Source organism: Sardina pilchardus, chromosome 24, assembly GCF_963854185.1.
Source record: "Sardina pilchardus chromosome 24, fSarPil1.1, whole genome shotgun sequence".
Lineage (NCBI taxonomy): Eukaryota > Metazoa > Chordata > Actinopteri > Clupeiformes > Clupeidae > Sardina > Sardina pilchardus.
In genome coordinates, this window is record NC_085017.1 from 17,403,548 (window position 1) to 17,425,685 (window position 22,138).

Consider the following 22,138-nt stretch of genomic DNA (forward strand, 5'->3'; position numbering starts at 1 on the left):
TTGGATATTTGTCTTGCTTAAATTCCCAATCTGGCCCCCTAATCACCAGTCATCATTCACTCATTCCTTCACCCTCCATCTCAAGATGGTGTTTGGGTGAGCATTCTGGCACATAATGGCTGCCGATCATCACCCAGGTGGGTGCTAAACATTGGCAGTGGTTAGTGAGGTGAACCCCCCCTTTGCTGTAAAATGCTTTGGGTGTCGTGAAAAGCATTGTATAAAATGCAGTGTGTCGTTATTGTCGTTTATTGGTCTTTCTACATCCCCCTCTTCCCTGTCTCTGTCTATCATTCTATTTCTCTGTCTCTCTGCCTGTCTTTCTCTGCTTTTATCAGTGATAGCAATGTTTTCACTTTCCTCTCCTGGCCTGTCCATCTTTGCCTTTTTCTTCTTCTTCAAACTCTCCCAGCGAAAGAGGAGCATCGGGTGGCGTTCTTCGGGGAGGATGTGGACATCCGCGTGCCCTCGCTGGCCAGCACCGAGGTGGTGTTCAGGCCGCGGGTCAAAGGTCACGCGGAGGTGGTCCTGATGCAGAATGGGACGTTGGTCCACACCCGGGCCAAGCTCAACACCCAGTTCCTCATCCTGGAGGACGTTGGCGAGGAAGACGAGGGCGTCTACGTGATCAAGAACACAGAGGCACCAACCCACGTTCGCCGCCTCACACTCATTGTTAGAGGTATGAAAAGATCTGTATAACACCTAACACACCGTCTTGTCATCTATTTTGTGTAATATCTTTGTTGAACAATATCTGTGTTGTGTGTGTTGGAGTGTGGTTGTTTATAGATTACCCATTTAATGCACTATGTCTCAGGTTATGTTAATATTATCCATTTTAATGTTTGTATGACTGGAAACTGGGAGAGGTTTGACAGGAAGGAAGACACATCATCAGCGCTGTTACTGTCACTTCCAATTACCACCCCAGCCGATTCATTTACAACCAGGCCTCCATGAAGAAGTCACTGGGGACAAATGTGTTTGGAGTTGGCTTTTCTGTGACCTCCTGCGAAGATGTAATTAGTCTGTCCTGGCTGGCAACTCCGGCTGAAGTGACTCAATGTGTGCGTGTGCTCATAATTAGTGTCACTGCTCATTGGTGTGGCCTTGAAGCGCGTACGCTTTAATTGAAGTGGTGATTTGCGAGGGAGGGGTCTGCTTCGCCCGAGCCAAGTCACCTGGTACAAATGGCTGCAGAGAGAGGTAGGCACCATGAGCGTTGGCTGATACAAACCGCTCGTGTAACACAAAACAATGTGCGTTTATCATGCTGCTCACCCCGCCATGCTACACCAGCGGTTACGAGCGTGCTGACGGATTTGGCAGCTCCTGATTTTCCATGCATCTGCCCCTTTTTCTGCAGCGCCGAGACCTTTTGAATAATGCCGTGAAGTGAATCATTAGTCACACGATCGATTTCCTCTCACCTCTGCTGCTGCCAGAGAGCCATGAGTAACTGCCTTGTACTGTATGTGCAGCTTATTGTTCATATCTGATGGTTAAGAGCGAGGTTCCTGTTCCTGTTCCTCCCCTGCAGTGGTATTCCAAGAGCTGAAAAACAAAGGCATGAGGTCTTCAGATGTTTTTTCCCAACCCTCTTATTGCATGCCACTTAAGCATGAAGACAGATGGCAGCAGAATTCAGCAAAGTCCACCTGCTCATACAGCATGACGGATCCTTTGCTGGAAATCCCATCACAGATGTTTATCGATAGAGGCACAGCCAGTGGTGATATTTCTTCACAAATGGTGGTTTGTGACACCTCATGTTGATTTCATTGTCCTACAGAGCCTTAATATGTTTAGTGAGGTTCCCCCTTCACTGTAAAGTGCTTTGGGTGCCATGAAAGCGCTATAAATAGAATGTGTTGGTGTTACAGTGCATGAAAACGCATTGTTCTGTTATCCGAAGTCTTCATCTTCTTCTTCTTCTCCTTCTTATTCTTTCCACCAAATGTCTGTGTCTAATTCAGCTTCAATATCTAACGTAGAAACTTTGTTTAAACTTTGTTTAAATTTTCATTCCGATTGAGGTGTTTATATGACGATTTTTATTCCGATTGAGCTGTTATTCCGTTTCTAATCGGAATAGAAGTGTCCATGTAAACGTGGCTTATGTCTTTCTCCATTCTGCATGGATATAAGGCACCTTCCATCAAGCTTTTCTTCAACCATTCACCCATTAAATTATCTCTTAACATCCATTAAACAATCTGCTTTTAACAAAGAGAGATTTGACACTACTTGGATCTATAGTCTGTTTTAATCAGTGTTGCTGTTTGTCACATTGGGGCTTAGAGGGTTCATTCTGTCCATCAACATCCATTAACCTATCAGCCTATCAACATCCATTAAGCAATCTGCCTATCAGCATCAAATAGACTACATTTCAGTTTTACACCATCAAGATTCATTAAACTATATATTAACAGCCACTGTAAACATCTATCAACATCCATTAAACTATCTATCAGCAACTGTTAAACTATCTGCCTATCAACATCCATCAAACTATCTGCCTATCAACACCCATTAAACTATCTGCCTATCAACATCCATTCAAAAGGTGAGTCCTATTCCCGCCTTGTTCATTTCTAAACGGAGGATGAGTTTGGACTTGCTGCAGTTACTAGCATCTTAGATGACGGAGGGTCAGTTTGTCCTGCTCTGGCCTGCTCTAAATTGAGGGCTAAAATAACTTTGCTCGGGAAAAAAACGACATGCTCGGTGACGAGAAACGTTCCCGCGAGGGTCCGAAAATACCAGCCTTAAACACCGGAATCCCTTCCTGAGTGCCTGTTTGACCTGGTTTTTTTTCCTCCCCCTGCAGATTGTGCTCTGGAGCAGACGGTGAAGTATGGCGACACTTACCACATCCAGCTCCACTCCATCACCCTCCCCATCACCCTGGAGTTCCGCTACGGCATCGCCCACATCAACCAGACCACCGAGTCTCCCCCCGTGGTGCTCCTGAACCAGACCGCCACCCCTGTGGACGAGTACAAGGGCCGTTTGACGGTCAGCACCAAGTGGGTTACCCTCCACCGGGTGACGGGCATGGACGAGGGCAGCTACACTATCCTGGACAGCGACGGAAAGATCCGGATGAGGACCTGTCTGAGTGTGAAAGGTGAGGAGGACTGAGTGGGTGGGCAGAGTAATAGGGGGGGGGGGGGGGGGGGGGGGTTTGAAATGGGGTCTAGAGGGAGAGAGGTTCCCAGCAAAAACATTAAGAGCTAAGTGGCTCATTAGTCCTTATGCCCACAAAGTAGTCACATTCATGTTAGTGGCGATCGTATGTCTTTTGTTGAGTATAAGGGCCTCTCGGTCACTCAGTCTCAGAACAACTGATGCACTTGGAGCTCTATTTCCATGACCACAAATGTATGAGACGCTGGGTCACTAATAGCAATGGGGAAAGTACCAATTTCACAAACAAATTCCAAAGTGATTCATGTTGATCTCCTTTTCAGAGCACCAGAACTTTATTCATCTGGAATACGACAAGACTCTGAAGATCAACCTCCACCTCAGCTCCGACAAGGTCAACATGGTCTACACGAGAGACTCGGACCGCAAAGAACGGGTCATCTTGAATCAGGGAAAGCTGATGCTTCCCGTCGACCCGGTTCTGGATGGACGTCTCTCTGTGGAGGGTTCCGTGGTTTACCTGAAGCAGGTCCGTGCCAGCGACATGGGCACCTTCAGGGTGAAGGATCTGCTCGGCTTCCATGTGGCTGAAGTCCACCTTGAGGTTGACTGTGAGTAAAACATCCAATTCTGTTTTACCATTTCCTGTATGACCATCACATTTTGTTGTAAAAGTGTTTTTTTTTCTAGCAAAATCCTTCACCTTTAAGACCAAATTCTATTGGTTGTTTTTATTATTTAAAAAATGTGGATGTTGTAATATTTGTCTTCAATCTTCATCATTGCTATGTCAAGATTTTACTTGAGTTGAAGAAGTACTAGCTTTTAAAAATATTTTAGTATTCAAAACATTTTCACTGCTGATATTGCACTATACTTAATTAGTTGATTGATTGCTTCTGGATTCATGGAGTTTAGGATGTGGTGTTCACTGTGACAATGTGAGTAGACAACTAGGCAAGGGTAGGATGTTTACCTGTAGTGTCTGTGTAAACCTCATGTAAAATGTGGTGCTTTTATCCAACAGTAATTTCACTAAGCCACCCCACTATTGGGGCCATGTTGCGTGGTGCTGGTGATAATGCACTATACTTAATTAGTTGATTGATTGCTTCTGGATTCGTGGAGTTTTGGCCTTGTGGCTTATCTGCCCCTCGCGGGACCATATACGAACTAAATCAATTTGGTGTATTTTGGTCAACTTGGTATTGATGGCTCTATTATAAGGAATTAGCTAGATGCCCTCAATAGTATTGTTTCAGCACTAAGAGCTAGCAAGATCTTGCATATTGAGTAGTGTCTGCTCACACTGGAAACATACACTAGAACTACCCACTAGAGACTAGAAATCACAAATACTGAGAACATTGGATTTTAAATGAACATTGTGTATTGTTGCATCAATGTTGAAGTTGTCTTGTTACAAACAATGAATGAGTTTGCATGGTTGTAAACTCAAGACTCTTCTTCTGTGATCCCTCGTTGATTAAATGAATGTCCTACTGCTCTTTGTTCTAGCAATAGTTTTATGATCTTTAAAACGCATCTAAAGACTTATCTCTTTACCTTAATGTGATGTTTATTGAGGTCATTATATCATATGCCACTTTAGACAAAAAACATGGTAAAAACACAGTAAACCATACAGGCAAGCTGACCGCATGGCAGAGTAGTACTGTACAAAGCTTTATTCTTGACACCGGAGGTTACTAACACACAATCATCCTTGGTGAGCCATTGTTTATGGCCTAACAGGGTGTTCTTGGTGGATTACATAGTAAAGAAAAAAGCCGTCATGACAAAGAAAGCTAATGAAAGAAAACTGTTAAGACTCCAGACTCCCTGAGGCGGTTGACCTCAGAGGTCATGGACAGGAGAAACCCAAAATTACTCCTTGACTGTCCTTGAAGTCTAAATTTCTTTAAAGTGTAGCCAGTTGGACAACAACAACCCAAGTAGACATTTAGACATTTAACAGCTAGAGTGTTGTATAATTACTGGAAATTTCCCCACAAAAGCATCTGCTAAGAACCATAAACAAGCACAATTGTACTGTATTAACACGACATGAAATTAAAGAAATTTGTCTTTCATATGTAATTGATATAGCGCTGAGTGCTGTCTAAGAGAAGTTGAATATGAGGTAACATTATTTAGGAGACACAACAATATGTAAGCAGGCCCAGGTCTCATCGGATAGCCTCTTTGGCTCAGGCAGTTGCTGCTCGTTATAAGCATGGCCATGCTGCACATGAGCAGATGAGGTAGAGAGGTCGAGAACGAGAGAGGAGAGATGGCAGAGTCTTGAGCAGGACTTAACATGCATTAGGATCTGGATTTACAGCCTTTTATGTCTCGGTCTCATTCTCACTCTAATGTCCTCATTCTGTCCGGGCCTATTTATTACGCTCTCACTTCCTGACTTATTCTCCTGCTGAAATTTCATCTTCCAGAAGTCTTTTTTTTTTCTCGCAATTTCATATTCCAGAACTCATTTTTTTCTCTCACAATTTCATTTTACTCACTTCTGCTTTGTGTTCTAATCTTCATTTTTTTTAAGCGGCAGTTTCTTCCTTGTATTCACATCTTTTTTTGCCTCAACTCCATTCCCAACAATTAATCTGACTCTGGCCTGCCCTGTCATTAAACCTTTACCTTCTCTCTCGCTCCTCTTCCTTACATCTTCCTCTCCATGAAGTTGTTGTTTTTTATGGCAGTCATTTTTCTCTTACCACACTTTAACTCTAAAAAATATTTCCCCTTGTATTCACTCTGACATTATCTGTTTTCTCTCCCTATCTCTGTCTCTCTCTCTCTGTCTCTCTGTCTCTCTCTTTCTCTCCCTCTCTCCTGGGCCCTCTCAGCCTACAAGCTTCCTCCTCTGACCGTGGCTATCCTCGCCATGCTGGGCCTGGTGGTTTTGCTACTGCTGGTGTGCCTGCTCTCCTGCCAGATCAATGTGCGTCGCCGGGCTGAGAAGGCCAGAAAGATCACCCTCATCGCCCAGCAGGCTGGCAAAGCGGAGGGAGACACCTTCCGACAGGTAAACGGCCGCCTGCCAACACAGCTTTTTGCCTGCCAACCACAAACGCCGTTATGATATATACAGTATATGGAAAATATCGCATTATAATAGTATGCAGTCTGTTATTGCTGATAAGTGTTTATCATGACCCAAGCAATGACACAGTGCCAAGGTTAGTGACCACTGTTATGCGAGCCAATGCTGTCAAAGCAATTTATTTTGGTGTTAAATAGCATCCCTATGGACTGAAACAATATGGTCAGACAATGGCTGTAGCGCCACTGTGTCACTCTACTGAACAGAGAGGGGTTTGATCTTAGCAGATACGTTGTTGTTTAAGTGTCTGCGTGTCTACCTGTTAGTGTTGTCTACTGTATGTTGTTGTGAGTGTCCTCACTGTTGACCTCAAGTGGACATCCCGTACAGTTTCAATGTAAGAGATGTTGGATTGATGGGTATAGAACAAATCTCATTGCACTATTTGTCTCAATCACTAAAGCTATTTCACAGACTAGTCAAATAGCAGCTACACGGCTGAAATCTCTCTGCCATGATATCTAGAATGGAATGTTATGTAAACCTGCTAGACTTTGTGTTTTTCCAATGACCATCACAATCATGCTCATATCTACACGTCAATGTAAGTGTGTGTGTGTGTGTGTGTGAGAGAGAGAGAGAGAGAGAGAGAGAGAGAGAGATCTTCATGTTTGTGCATGTATGTATGCATGTGGCCTCTTTTGGCTGAGGAGGAGATGCTGGTGTGTGTGTGTGTGTGTGTGTGTGTGTGCGTATGTGTGCGTGTGTGTGTGTGTGTGTGTGAGTGTGTAATGTATGTTTGCGTGTGCATATGCATGCATGCGTGTGTGTGTGTGTGTGTGTGGGCGCTTGCTTGTGAAATGACTTCACTCCACAGCTCTCTGCAGCAGGAAGCTAGTTAATGGTTTGCCTTGCGTTGCATCTCTCCCCTCTTAAAGGCGCGGCTGGTGGAGCTTCCGTCCGGTGAGAGTCCTTGCGTGCGGCTGTCTCTCTCTCCCATAGTGCTGCTAAGTCCACGGATCTGTATTCGATGTTTGTACTAATGCTATATATGGCGATGGGTTTTTTCTTTGTCAATGTGAAGTTGCCCTTGTTGCGTATACCTCCGGCCTTCCCCATTCCCCTCTCCATCGGTGGTTCTTAGTCTGTGCCATCCATCTGTTCATGGTTCCCTCTCTCCTCTCATCTCCTGGCATCTCTCGAATCTCGATTTCTACCGAAAAGAAAATTGACTAATGCAGCATAATATGGTGAACTGCAGGCGTTTCGTTCAGCAACCCCTGCAGTTGAAGCTATGGTACAAATAGGCATACAGATGTGTTATAAGTTCCTTAAGGTTCCGTTCCCTTTGCAAACACACATGCACATATGACCTATTAGTATAGTTTGGACAGTGGTAAGGTAATCATGTACTATGTGGATGTGTGTTTTGTATGCATACGTGTGCTAATTTGTGTTTATTGCTGTTTGAAGCTCTTCCCACCTGTCTGCGTGTTCATGAGAGAACAAACATTTCTGTTTTTGAGAGAGTGTGTTTATGTGTGTGTGTGTGTGTGTGCGTGTGTATGTGTGTGTGTGTGTGTGTGTGTGTGTGTGTCTGTCTGTGTGATTATCTATAATGGTCTGTGGCTTGGGGACGTTAAAACGTCTAAAAGAGGCTGATCACGACTACTTAAAAATTCTCATTTTTCTCATCTCAGAACTCCACCTGCTCGAAGACGGCAGCAGAGATTTATTGATATTTGAATGCCTCTTCACAATTAATTGACTGCCTAAATAAGTGTCTGCCAATGCCTCTAACCTTCCCGAACTTAATTGTAAACATTCAAAAAGACTCCATATCTGCAAATTATGTTTTCAAAAAACCTGGCAGACAAGTTGGGGAGGTCTGATAATCAGCTTAATAGATAACACTCCCAGAAAGACATCTGCTTTGACTCAGTGATAGACAAACAGGTGCGTGAAACAACATCAACAACAACACAACTTGAGCTAATGGCCGAAAAAAAGGAGAATTTATAATTGTGTATCAGCCCCGTAAGCGATTGTCTTGTTTTGTTTGTCTGTGTTACTGTGTCTGTTTGATTTTGTCCTGTGTTTGGAATTTTGTGTGGGTTTTTGGTGTGTATGTGCATATATATTGTGACAATGTGAAGGTCTCAAATACGTAGTTTGATAGTAGCACATGCCAGCCAACTCACACTAACTAATAAATAGCTCGTTTCCTTGGAAGCATGGTGATATTTAGGGAGATTTCGGTGTTTGAACAGGTCTCTGAATGGAGCCTGCTGGGGATAATGTGGTAGCAATATACTAAATGTAATATTTGACCTCTCAAGTCACTTATGCTCTTAGTGGTTACTGGAAACCACAGTGTTGCAATATATATCTCCTCGTAAGATTTTCAGTATCCAACGGAGCTCGGTGTGTGGGGTACGTGTGTTGTGCTTCTTGTGTGTGCCTCTCTGGTCAGCCTTCACATGACCTGGCCGACCTGAGTTGGTGGCAGTTTCATAGCTTATAGGGCCACAATGATTTGAGTTTTTAACCGACGTTGATGGTCATCGTGTCATGGTTTGCAGGTGGTTCATGACGCCTACACAAGATTCACTGAGGACTCTATCACCCAGTCGCAGTGGGACCAGAACACGGACAACACAGAGGTTGAAATCAAGGTGGGCCACTCTGACTGTATGTCAGCACTCTGCACACCACAAGATGGTTGCGCTTTACTCTGTCAAGTGTATGTTTGCGATTAAGGATTACAACACTTCATAGATATGCTGAACAAGCAGATTAAAATAATCTTTTCTAAAACTATTTACAGTGATACTGTGTACCATAATTCCCCCACTATTACGGGATGATTAATCTAGACCGGAGATTCCTAAACTGTGGTGCGCGAGTTGCTTCTAGGATACGCGAGATGAAAAGGGCTGCGGAAAGGAGTTAAAAATTAACTTTTCAAATGTTCTGTAATTAATTCATGAATAAATAGATCATTTTGAATCGGGTTGAAATAATATGGAAACATGACTTTAAAGGAAATCATTTGTAAACCCTATAGGCTACGTTTCAATTAAAACATTTTTTTTTATTAAACATGATGCCTGGAATGCGTGTTACTTTTTAATGTGTCGGATGGTGGGGGTACGTGAGCCGAGTCAGGACGTAGAGGGTGGTACACGGGGGTAAAAGTTTGGGAACCTCTGATCTAGATGTACCAGGCACATTTCCATTATTGACTGAAACTGCTGTAGTACAGTGAATCACAAGAATTGAATCTTATACAATTGCTGTATATAGATTGTTCAGAACTGTAACCAGAAAAATCCTTAAATTATAGGCAATCTAAAGACTTACCTGGTACAGAAAGCTACTGCATCTAGTCATTATAGTTGTGGTCTCCAACAATTTGCTCTGTCTTTGACCAGGGTCTTGAGGTGTCCAAGGCTGGCCGCTATGAAAGCCTCTTCTCTGACAAGAACTTCCTGGAGATGAGTGACTCCGGGGTGGAATTCACCTCCTCCGGGCTCCCGCTGGACAGCGACACGGACATGCCCATGACCTACGGCTCCCACAAGCCGCTCCTCGACTCGGTCCACTCCGACGGCTTCGTGACCGCGCAGCCCACCATCGCCGAGGGCACCGAGAGCAACTCGCGCACCCCCGACTCCATCCTGAGCGGCAGTCCCGCCAGCCTGCCCAAGGCCAACGGCCAGCCCGACGGTAACCTCATGGAGACCGACGCCCCGGATTCGGCCCCCAGGGGCCCCGAGGTGGATGGCGTTGTGATCCCGCCCCCTGCTGGTAGCCCAGCTAAAGAGCCCAGCGCAGATGCGCCCCCTGCAGGCGAAGCAGCCTCCACACCATCTGGTGCTGTTGCTGTTGAGAATGCCACAACTTGAGGAGCAACTTTGTACAGTAGAAACACCACAGAGAGAAAAGAGGGAAAAAATAGAAATGTATCTACACAACCACTAACCACTTAACACCTTGACAATCTCTACTCAAACACTCCTAACATGCAACTATATAGGCTAGTCATTACTGCTTGTTTTGCTGGAGGCGTAAGGGCCATCCATGTTACTTTTCATATTTGGACACGTTTCGATTTAACAAATGCTTAGCGCTAAAGTCTGAGCTAAACCCTAACCCAGAGGAACAACTAAAAAAAAATATTCCAACTGAACTCACCTAACTTCTAAGAAACACATGAGCGTTAAACATGTTTTTGCACAATGCATGCATTTGAATTAGATTCAGTCGAGATGTCTCAGCTGACCAAGAGCAAAAGACTAGTTTGGAATGACTGTAGTGCATGCAAGTCTCTTGGACAAACAGTCACAAACTTGAAAGTTTTGTATAAATATGTATAAATAATAATTAACATTGAAGGTATACCTAAAATACATTTTAAAAATCAGGGGTTACCCGACATAATTGCATAAAAATCCATTCCCTTTAATTGAAATGACCAAATAAATCATGTAAAAATCCATTACTCATAGCCACAATAGACATAAATCTTAATTTTGAGTACAAGCATTCATAATCCATAAAAACATAAAAAAAAACTGAAACCATTTGAATCAATCATTTTAGGAATATCAGGCCGAAAACCCCGAACACAAATAAAGCAATACCCTGAAATCTAGACATACTATACATCCCTGTATGAGGTAATTTGGAAGCAGTCTGGATATGGAAATGTGCTCTTTTCCCCATCTCAGAAATGCACAAGCTTCCCCCAGCTCCACCTGAGAGCCCATCCATAATGTATGCTTTCCCCCACCACAGAGCAGGAAATGAATGGTTCGGCAGTGAGTGTAGGTCGGCAGAGAGTGTAGGCCTTTCTGTCTTTCTCTGAGGCTACAGCTCTGTGAATGGTTGCAGCAGCAGCCCCTTTGGCACCTGTGTACGGGTAGACCAGAGGCTCCGCTACTCTAAGCACTTTATCCCAGGGCTGACATGTACGTGTGACGGAACGAGAGAGAATGAGAACGAGAGGGAAAAAAGACAGACGGAACAAGGCAGACCTTGGCAGCTTTCCCTTTACTCCAGACCGTCCATCTTCTGCTTTTTTTTTTTGTCGCTTCGTTTCACATGTTTTTTGAGCTCATCCATCAAGGATGGCATCGGTTCTCTGATGCTATCCCCCGCTGGATAGGTCATCAGTCACCTCATCTGTCCGGCTCAGCACGTTTGGAGCTACAGCTATGGGAGCCTGCAGAGAGTGTCACCGTCCTAGGTGCTGGTCACTCCCCGCTCACACTTCCACAACAGTGAGAGAAGGGAGGGAGTGTCAGTAGAAGGCAGGACGGACACATTCGCCCGTGGATTTCTTCACACCGGTCTCGATGACTTGAACTAAGTGGAGACTGACAGGCGAACTTGACAAGTGACTGACAGTTTGTCCACTCAGTTCGGGGGCAGACCACGCCAAAGGTAATCTGTCTGTCTAATACTCTGTGGAGCCGTTGCAGAGTTCTTTGCATGCCCCCAGAAGAGCTCCACTTTCAGTTTAGACGACTAAATGGAAGTGTATGTCAGAATTCACCCCCTCTAGGAGTGCTGAATGTATGTGGGGAACTTGTGTGGGAACAACTGAATGTCGATGTATAGCGGAGGGAATGCTCATATTACGTCAATGCTTGTACACTGGTGGTGGCTGGCAAAATTGGCATACAAATGATGAATTGATTTAGTCTTTTGAATGAGCCCCATTAACTGCATAGTGTGGTAGAGTTTGTTGCATTTAACACATTTCATGCTCACGCCTAAAACAGTATTTGTAGAAGTCTGCCTGTAGTTGATAAACCAACACTGCATCAGCGTGACAGCTACATTTTAATGATCAGAAGCCTTTTTTCTTCCCACCTGTCATTTCAGTTTTTCTTACCACTGGCATCTTTCAACCACTACACAGTCGAGAATGCCCCCAGAGGCCCGAGATTATTCACAGAGGTTGACAGACACATTATCTATTTTTGGTTGATATATGCATGTGTTCCTTAGCCAACACAGTCACAACACAGAGTGCCATCTCACATAATCTCAGACTTCCCTCATCAGCTCCATTTGATCTAGTAGCAGCTGCGGAGGAGAGCATTCTCTCTCTCCATCCATCCATGGAGGAATAGCCCTGACAAACGAGACTCAGCTTGGCAGCAAGTGAACCACTTGCCCAAGGCCAGAGTCATTCCCAGTCTCTCTTGTGGATGCTCCCCACCGCCCACCTCCCTCCCCTGCTCTTCCCAACGCCATCACATCTGCACTGTCAGAAAAGTTTTGTATGCAGATGAATGACAAACATGGGTGATTATGAGGGTGCGAGACTTATATAGCGGGCCTCTAAACGCAGAGTGGTAGCGTCACATGGGCCGTCGGAAGGCCGAGCGCACTAGAGAAGTAAGTACGAGTAAGATCTGTGGGGAATAATTCTACCTCATAACTTATCTGATGTCTGTGGAGGAGATCAACAGAGAGCACTATAGGACTGCATGTGTGAGGTCTTAATGAAAAAAGCACAAATAGAATGAAGAGTAGCCTTTTTTTCTCAAAACTAACAATTTTTGAAACGATGTAGCAGCTATAGTATGTAAATATGTGCTAAAAGTTTGATTATAGTTCTAAAATTAGCTATGTTGTAATCAATCCTGGGCATTAATCTAACTTGAAAATCTAACAGGTATAGTGGTAGTACAGTCAAGTAAATGATCATCTGTACTTATTTGCTTTAATCTCATTTTCTATTAGTGATTTGCGGTAATACTTTCAAGCAGGATAAGGTTGAATGATACAGTAGCTTATACTCTAAAGGCTACCACATGAGAAACCAACCCAGATATCAGTGCCTAAATTGTGCAACATCCAATCCGATCTATCCCATTCCTGTTTTAGTATACTGTATATGGAGGAGTCAAACCCGACTTTAGTGGACTTAATAGCAATAGAGCAGCAGAAATCAATGGCACGCAACTTACACAGGGTAGATGCATCATGCAGTGAAGCACAATTAGTGTAAACCCACGTCACCACCACATAACCACAGCCCTGGTCTTCACTCGTGTAAATACAAACAGTGCATGCCAGTAGTAGTGGTCTTTCTTAATGCAAGGCTAATGCAAGACAATTTTCTATTCTATGGCTGTTGCATTTTATTGAATTATTTAATCTGACATCACCAGTGAGGCAGGAGGAATTCTGAGAGACCCCCTAAGACAGAATGAGAAAGCACACATATTTTTTTCCCCACTGTCTTTATCTTTCTTTCTCTGTCTTATCTCTTATCCCTGTTTGTCATCTTAACTATACATTATGCACTTAATCCTCAAAGCATATTGTAAACCATCTCATCAACATCCACGACGTGAACTCATAATTTCCGCAAGAGAATGTTTTTTTATTTATTTTATTTTAATATTACCAGACAAAAAAGTACATCATAACTAAGAGTACTGCTACAGCTATGACTTTTACTATGCTCCTTTAATCTTTTTTGAAATGCTGTCCTATAGCTCCGACATATACTAAAGACTTAATCCAGCATGCTGAACCGTAATTTGCCTGATAGACAGCAGCCACCATGCATTGCACTGTAGGTATTGGTTTCTGTCCATGTGTTCTGGGAAGTTTGCGTCGGTGTCAATGGTACTATACAGCAATTCAAGTTGACAAAAATGCACTCATTTACCCCTTGAGTCGCAGTCGTCACAAGTGTGTTCATCCTATTTTCATCAGGACAAAAATACTTTCACTTTGAACAGAATCTGTCTAAACACCTTCAGGCTGAATTGGGCAGTTGGAGTCTCATTGAAGATTAGGAAATGCAATTAAAAATTCAATAGAGATATATCAAAGAACAAGAGAGTAAATCATCCCTCTGAAAGGACTTGAAACATGTACAAGCTGCTTTGGATTTCAGCCAAGAAAGCAATGAAAGATCAAGACCATTCAGGTGTAGTGCAGTGACAAGATGCCCTTGCATTTCATGGTCAACGGGTTTAACAACATGGTAGATGTAGGCTACTGTACAAGGCTATGCAATATTCCACCGCTTCTATGCCCCAAGGGAGGCAGTCGTGAGTTGCATGCACGCCCCCCTCAGGTCTGGCTTGAACTGACAGGCCTCAAGTGGAATCATGTTTTTTCTTCCATTTTGCAGGCCATAATATGCAAGCATCATATAGCTTTACAGTCTCATGTTTCACGCATTAACCTAAAGAACTATGCCCATTCGTAGGTATCACATATGAATATGTTTGATGTAGGCCTATGTATGATGCCAAAAATTAAAAAGATATTCAGAGTCAATGCCTTTGTGGAACTATTTGAGTGTTGAGTCTAAAAACTAAACAGCAGGCCTAAACAGCAGGCCTAAACTGTCTCTAAACGCATGGATTCAATGACAGGATATTGTTCTCTTCACCGTTCAGTCTGTATAGGCTATTTGTGAATTTTGTTTAACATGCTTAGAATCGACTTTGATTAGGCTACTTATATGCTCATTCTGAAGAAGAAAAAAAACTATGGTATCATTGACTCGACAACACTTCTCAGTCATGTATAGTTACCTTTTATATGCTTGTTTTAATTTCCTGATGTAAACTGACTCCATTTATTAAAATGCCTCTTTAAAGATACTAGGCTTAACATGCACAGTTTTGTAAGATGTTCTTTCTTTTATGAATGAATTCAGATTATAATAAAAAATCATTTTGACAACTACCAAGACTATTGTATTTCCTATAAAGGTTTGTGGGCATGAACCTTCACTTTGAAGTCAGTCTCACACTGGATAAAAAGCACCTGCCAAATTAATAGCCAACTGCCCATGTCTGCTTTAGGCCTACTGTACTTCAGAGTAGGCTATGGCTGCAGATATCCGTGTGGTTTTTGTTAATAAAAACATTATTTCCACTGATGATATTTGATAGTGTTGTTATTGTTATTATTACTAATGTAGTAAAGGCTACTTTTGTAGCAATTTTCTAAATATTATTTGATTTTGAAACTATTGTTTTAAACGATTTTGGACAAAGCGTCTGCCAGATAACCACAGCCATCAAAACGACAGGGAAATACTGACCTCAGTCGTATCCAAAATCAACATGGACTTTAGGTCAGCAGTGTCTGATTTACGTTATAAAACCAAATACAACAAAGATGCAATTTGCATTGTTTACAATAAGTCGTCAATAATTTCTTTCGGACATTTTGAAACGTCAGTTTTCGCGGAACGTCAACTATTCTATGACACCAGAGACGGAAGTGGCGTGAATCTCGCGCAAGGAAGCCTTTCTGGCGCGCCAAATTTCAAAGGACTTCCTGGGAAAAGGACGCGAAAAAGGGGGACAACAGCGATTCAATCAAGTATAAATATCCCATTTTGCAATCCCATCTTCTCAATAAAAAGGTATGTTGTGACTTGTTACTCATATCTGCGTAGGTAAAATGTAACAAAACTGTAGTTTGATTGATATTTTGTGTGATTATGCAAGACGCCTTTTATGCCAACCACAAGCTCTACAAGTAGTACTAGCTGGCGTCAATGTTAGTTGGCTAGCGAGCTAAGCTAAGCGCCGATTCTTCCAATGCGGTCCTACTGTTTGCGGACACCTAAGCTAACGTTACTTCCTATTGTACTTTTCGTATATGCTGTTGGCATGCAAATAGCTTTCACGACATAAAATGGTCATAGTTTTCTATTGCAAATGTCGTCACCCTTACATCTCAATGCATCTGACGATTATCAATGTTATATTGCTTAGTGACATTAAAGATTATTCATTTACGTTAGGTGATCTGGTGTTTTTTTCCATGCTAAAGTTAACGTTAGCTACCTAACGTTATCGCACAACAAACGTCAACGTATTATGCAACGACACAGATTGCTATTGAACGAACCACGATTTATGTGTAATATAATTCTATATTATAGAACGTATATCATATTCTTTGCATGCTATTCTAGTGTGATTGTATTGCCATTACAACGACGGCCTGTCTTATATTTGTACTGTTTGTTTAGTAGCCATTAGTCCTCTCAAATCTATTCATCGTAGTTCATTTAACTGTCACTCACCTTCCATGTTAACTTTTAAAGTATGTTTCGTGATACTGCACTGTGCCTACGAAGCTGTAAATTGTAGAGTAAATATCATTTAGTCAGTCCTTCGTGGTTTATTAGGTCAAGTCACCCTTAACGAGATTGTATTCCCCTCTTCTGTTTCTCTCAGGTGCAGGGACGTCACTTGGCAAGACACAAACTTTCTGTCATTTTAATTTCGACCAACAGACAAACCCGAATCTCTGTAGAGTAAACGAGAGTTAGACAAGCCATAGTACTGTAATTGTAAGTCTATTTTCATCAAACTATCACATACCGGTACCTGTTGGTTATTTGCATGAGTAGACATGTACACGGGTAACGTTGTATCTGCATTTTAAACGCTATTTTAAAGTTGTCACCAGTACAATTTCTCTCCATCATAATAAAATGCATTGTACTTAAATGAATATCAATCATATATTTAGTTGAGCGCAGCTCAGGGCTTTATTCTGGCCGACTCGATCGGGTGCGGGAGGGGTTGTTGGGAGTCGCAATGCTGTCAGAAGCGCAGCCCTGCTTTCAGCTGCTGAGAATCGGCTCTTCCTCATCAAACGGCAGCGCTCTCCCGGACTCGTCCCGGGACCTGTACACGTTTCGGCCTGCTCTCACTCATTCAGTGTTCAGGCTAGGCCGGGCGGCGGAGCTGTGCGATGTTACCCTGGATGCCGCCAATGTGTCTCGCATTCACGCAGAGCTGCACGCAGAGAAGGAGACCGCTCTAAATGGAGAGGAGGGCTGGACAGTGCGGGTCAAGGATCGAAGCAGCTACGGTAAGCCCTGATATACTGTCACATTTCTCTTGAGCTAATGGCATTCTGAGGATGTTTGGGTCCTTTGCCCTGATTTACTCAGTGTGTAGTGTACACACTGCGGAAAGCAGAACGCCAAAACGCGTCTGTGGAATAAATGGTGATTATTTATGCATAGTGCGGCCTTTTTTCCTGTTTTTCAATTGTAGCTTATAATTTGGTCAGCACTCTAAAAATAATATAACTCTTGAGTGAAGCCTGCTCCTACCCTTGTGAAGCCCTGATTTCCTGTCACCTTTGTCTTGAGCGAATGGCATTCTTAGGATGTTTGGGTCCTTTGGTCAAACACTGCATTACAACACCCCTTTGTGCTTTTAATCAGACTCGCATCCAATATTTGTTTAACATAATATTTCTGCACTTAATTCTAGGAACCTGGGTCAATGATGCACGTCTGCAGCCTGGTGTTAAATGGGAGCTTTCAGATAGTGACACCCTCGCTTTTGGTGGGCAGTCCGAACAAGGGAGCCCGGAGTTCTATTTCCTGTTCCAGAAAGTCTGTGTGCGCCCGCTCGATTTCGACGCCATCACCCTCCCGAAGGCGGGCTCCTTCAGCTCGGACCTGCAGAACCGCATCCGGACCAGTCAGGAGCGCAAGGTGGAGCCACAGCTGGACCTCAGCCGCCTGTCAATCAAGCGCGCCACCGTCATCCTCAACTCCATCGGCAGCCTGAGCAAGATCAACGGCAGCTGCTGGACCTTCCGCCGGGCCGACGGCAGCACGTCCACCACGCCGGCGTCCGGCCTCGTCGGCGGCCCCACGCCCACCTTCCTCATGCCCCCCTCGACGCCCCCGCCTCCGGCCGCGCCGCCCGCCACCTCCTGCAGCACGTCGGCCAAGAGCCGCCGCAAGTCGGCCCACACGGTGCTCCTGGAGGACGACAGCGCGGACGAGCAGGGCGACGCCGTGTCGGTCGGCGAGGCCCGGCTGCGCGGCCGGAAGAGGCGGCGCCTCTACAAGTCCGAGTCCGAGGTCTTCCACCCGCCGCTGGCCAAGCCCGAGCCCCGAGCTCCCGCTCGGCCCCACGTCAACATCACCTACGACAAGCACGCGCACCATCACAATCACAATCACAACAATCACCACCACGGCCAGGTCAGGATGGGCCAGCACATCATCGCCAACGTGCACATGCGACGCACAAGCGCCGACACCGCCTGCGGCCGTGGCAACGGCGGCCGCGGCACCCCCGTGTTCCGCCAGCGGGAGCCCAAGGGCCTGTCTCCGGCGACGCGGGGCCGCAGGAGGTCTGCACCGTCGCCTATGTACTCCCCCCTGGTGGTGGGAGGAGAGAACTACAACCTGGCCTCGCCCTCCCTAAGGCTGGCCAGAGGAGGCAGGGAGAGGAACCAGTTCTCCCGCTTCCATGTCACTACTACAGGGTGAGTCACCTCCCTCAGGAAACACTTCCCTGTTTACCCTTAAAACTGAATGGGATTGCCATTCCCGGGCTTCTTTACAAATGAATCACACCTAATGTAACTAAATCAGATTACTGTAATGCCTCGTCGGTTAAGGGCATATTTTTTAGGTGCGGTTAGAACAGGCTCTGTCATGTTTATTTTTGAAAACAACAACACAAAAGTATGCACTATTGCCTTGTAGAGATGTTCCATTTACTCCCATGGATCCTTCCTAGGACTCAGGCATTCTGAGTGCCAGTGTGCAATTTGCAGTGCACATCTGAAGAGCTGCTTAAGTGTCTACCTTTCATTTTGTATGTGTGTAGCTTCTATTCTATTGATCAGAAATAAAATGCCCTGGAAATGTACATACCAAGTGACGAGTTTACCCTTCCCTCCTTCCCTCCTCCCTCTTACAGGAAGCGGCGTGGCCGACCCAGGAAGCACCCTCTTCCTCCGCGCCAGTCTCTCCCCTCCCCTACCTCCTCCTCCTCCTCCTCGTCCTCCTCTTCCTCCTCCTCTTCGTCCTCCTCTTCCTCTTCGGACGACGACGACGAGGAGGAGGAGGAAGAGGAGCGGGCCCAGACGGGCGGCCCGGAGGCGTGTGCGGCCGGCCTGCGCTGCCGGCTGCCCCAGCAGGACACGGTGCAGTGGATCCAGTGCGACGACTGCGACGGCTGGTACCACGTGGACTGCCTGCGCTGCGCCCGGCCCTCGCTCCTGCTCGACCCCAACGCTGACTTTCACTGCGGCTGCCGCTAAGTCCTAGCACCTCCACCTCTCAACCTCTCCACCCACACACACACGCACGCACACATGCAAACAGACAAAAGTCTTCCTGCTTCCATACAGCAAAGACCGGCCCCACTGATAAACGCAGAGGCTACTGCGAGCAGCTACTTCCACCCACTGCTACTGTGCATGTGGACACATTACACATTAAAAAATGCCCTGTGGCTGTAACATGGCATTGACTTGTACACTGTGTGCTACTGTATGTGCTCACAGCCCACTCTACTGTGGATGCACATTAACATGCACACAGTACGACGGCCCCTTTCGCTTTAGACTGCCAGACTTGAGCGCCAATTTCATTGGTGCCACACACCCACACCACACCGCCACTTTATCATCAGTGAAACCGTTCATCCGCTAATGTTAAATGATATATTAGCTAAATACACACACACGCACACACGCCTTTTTCGAAAATCCAGAAATGTCTTAATTGTGTAACCTCACCTGTCACCATGGCCATGCACACATTGGGTGTCGGTCAATCAGGAATGTGCGCTCATGCACACACACACACACACACACACACACACACACACACACACACACACACACACACACACACACACACTCTCTCTCAATCTCTAACACACACTCAAACACTCACTCTCTCACTCACAAGCCATCAGCGTCACTCACCGTACCCATCAGCTACTCTGTCTGACCCGGGCACAGTTCTGTAATTGGTTCAGATAAAGCTCTTAATGAATTCCGCTGGCTGATTTAGTGTTGACTTAAAAGCGTTCCGCGGCAGCTTCCTTCCTGCCGGAGAGAGAGCGAGAAAAAGAGAGAGAGAGAGAAAACCACTCAAGGGGACCAGCTCCTGGCAACACTGATGAAAACTCTGGCACAGACGCGGCCGCATTAGAAGCACCCTGATCATTACAGTGGCAGGAGGAGCAGAGCTGATGCATTAAAGTGACTTTTTAAAAAGGCTTTTGTGGATCGTCCTCCTGCATTTGAAGACTCATTCCCTCTCCCTCTTTGGGGGAAAAAAAGGAAAGGAAGGAGGCCATCGTGGACTTCTGCTGGGAAATGGTCTGAAATGGCATTTTAAGGCTGAACTTTAATGGCGTGCGGCAGGCGTGCGTTGGGGAAATTACTCTCATCAATCACTCGCCCAGCGGAAGGTGGCGTTTGGGATGCTTTAAAGGACTTCATCTCGAGCCTCACATCGTAGACTTTGATATGGAACACTTTTGCGGTTCACTCCTTGTGGGGAAATTACCATCATTGCTTTGTAAATTTCAGTGGGCATTTACCTACGGAGTGCCACCAGAGGAGCTGTGCTCAAGTTTTCAAGCAGTGAACTTTGAGAGGACGTGACTCACTCGTGTGTTTACCACACCCTCAATGCAGTTGTAGGCACCAGGCTGCTTAGGCAGGCAATACGACTGTGAGGCTTGGGAAGCACATTTTTTGTCATCTGCCTCTGGCGTGTCAGTCTGACAATTTGTATGTATGTGTGTGGGTGTGTGTGCATGTGTTGGGAGTACTACTTTTGGGTGGCCCATTTAACACTGTCGTGTAAGGTTCAAAGGGGGGGTGGGAGTACAGCCCTTTGACGCTGGCGTTTAAAGCAAGCCCTGCGGTTGTGCAAATTATGAGGCCATTTTCTAACCAGATGTAATAATTAATCCAAAAGCTACAAGATGTTGTGTGGGCAGAAGAATGCATTGTGTTTTGCTGCCCTTGCTAAACTGTATACCAGATTTTATAACATTTCTTACAGATCAGTCCAGTGCTCTGTTTGTATTATGGGATGTATTAATGCATATAAAAAGCATAAGGAGCAGGTATTAATTAAAGGTCACATCTGCTGTCAGGAATTCAGCTTCTTGTGGAAAACAAAAATATTATATATTTTATTTTTCTTTCCATTCGTCTTATTAACCTAAGCTTCCACTTTTTGCAGGCGCTAACCTCATGTGTAGGAATCTGTTGTACTGCTATAACTGATAGATTTAAGCCGGTTTATATCTATGAATGTGTTTATGATTTCACACTGTCTTCACTTTACCCAAAATGGATCAGAACCATTGTAATCTGCATGCCTTTCACAGTGTTGGGCTATGAGGTGCGAGGGAAATCAGGGCCTGAATAAAATATTTAAAAGAGAGGTGATTGTGTTGCAAATGTATGTCTTCAGAAGCTATGCGCCTGCTCAGTATTCATGGATCTGCCTGGTTATTTTCATATTATGCATGTTTCCCCCAGTTCTGTCAAATTATAAGCCTCTCTCTGATCCATTATGGTTACTGTCATGCAAATAGTTTAATCTAACAAATGCCTGACAAGAGGTGAATGTTAAGAGAGAATAAAGCAGAGTAGAGTTTTTTTCCCCACCTACACAACAGTTAAGATATGCTAGTCACATGAGACCTGTTTAAAAATTCAATATGTCCTTCAGAAATTCACCCAGCTGACCTCTCTGCCTTATCATTCTATCAGACCCTCTTAAGGGCCCCTGACAGGTCAGTCAGGACGTGAATGACAGCCTTAATAAAGCTTAGTAGTCCGATTAGAATCCAAAGGAACGTCCTTCACCTCAAAAGCCACGTTTGTGAATATACTTATAGGTCAGCGTGAGCACGGGCATGTTTTTTTTTTTTTTTTTTTTCACGGGGTGACCGACTGCGTGCATGTTATCGCCTGCCTGTGGTGATGGTTGCAACGTGGGACGGACAGTCGGGGAAGGTTTTGACTGGTGTTGCTCTGTCCGTGTTTCCATAGCAACTTGTGAGACTCACTCCAGTGGCGATGAGTGAAGGGGTCCTGGGGGATGAAGAGGGTGAGAAA

At 44.8% G+C, this 22,138-nt stretch overlaps 2 protein-coding genes across 2 annotated transcripts; both read left to right on the top strand.

The window, feature by feature from the left end:
* Window positions 1-115: 115 nt before the first annotated feature.
* On the top strand, window positions 116-14,937 carry LOC134073168 (uncharacterized). Its single transcript, XM_062530152.1, has 7 exons — window positions 116-137; window positions 413-682; window positions 2,837-3,136; window positions 3,480-3,767; window positions 6,021-6,199; window positions 8,800-8,892; window positions 9,652-14,937. Exons 1-7 carry the CDS (start codon window positions 116-118, stop codon window positions 10,123-10,125), a joined length of 1,626 nt encoding a protein of 541 aa, XP_062386136.1. The 3' UTR covers window positions 10,126-14,937.
* Window positions 14,938-15,501: 564 nt separating this feature from the next.
* On the top strand, window positions 15,502-21,454 carry tcf19l (transcription factor 19 (SC1), like). The gene is made up of 4 exons (XM_062529933.1): window positions 15,502-15,635; window positions 16,459-17,101; window positions 17,512-18,523; window positions 18,964-21,454. Exons 2-4 carry the CDS (start codon window positions 16,825-16,827, stop codon window positions 19,304-19,306), a joined length of 1,632 nt encoding a protein of 543 aa, XP_062385917.1. The 5' UTR covers window positions 15,502-15,635; window positions 16,459-16,824; the 3' UTR covers window positions 19,307-21,454.
* Window positions 21,455-22,138: the final 684 nt, after the last annotated feature.

Excerpts from the sequence above, each read along its gene's own strand:
- LOC134073168 (XM_062530152.1), top strand. The coding sequence starts at position 116 with ATGGCTGCCGATCATCACCCAG. Across the intron at positions 683-2,836 it reads CCTCACACTCATTGTTAGAG|ATTGTGCTCTGGAGCAGACG; the intron begins GTATGAAAAGAT and ends CTCCCCCTGCAG. Across the intron at positions 8,893-9,651 it reads ACACAGAGGTTGAAATCAAG|GGTCTTGAGGTGTCCAAGGC; the intron begins GTGGGCCACTCT and ends GTCTTTGACCAG.
- tcf19l (XM_062529933.1), top strand. The coding sequence starts at position 16,825 with ATGCTGTCAGAAGCGCAGCCCTGCTTTCAGCTGCTGAGAATCGGCTCT. Across the intron at positions 17,102-17,511 it reads CAAGGATCGAAGCAGCTACG|GAACCTGGGTCAATGATGCA; the intron begins GTAAGCCCTGAT and ends ACTTAATTCTAG. Across the intron at positions 18,524-18,963 it reads TTCCATGTCACTACTACAGG|GAAGCGGCGTGGCCGACCCA; the intron begins GTGAGTCACCTC and ends TCCCTCTTACAG.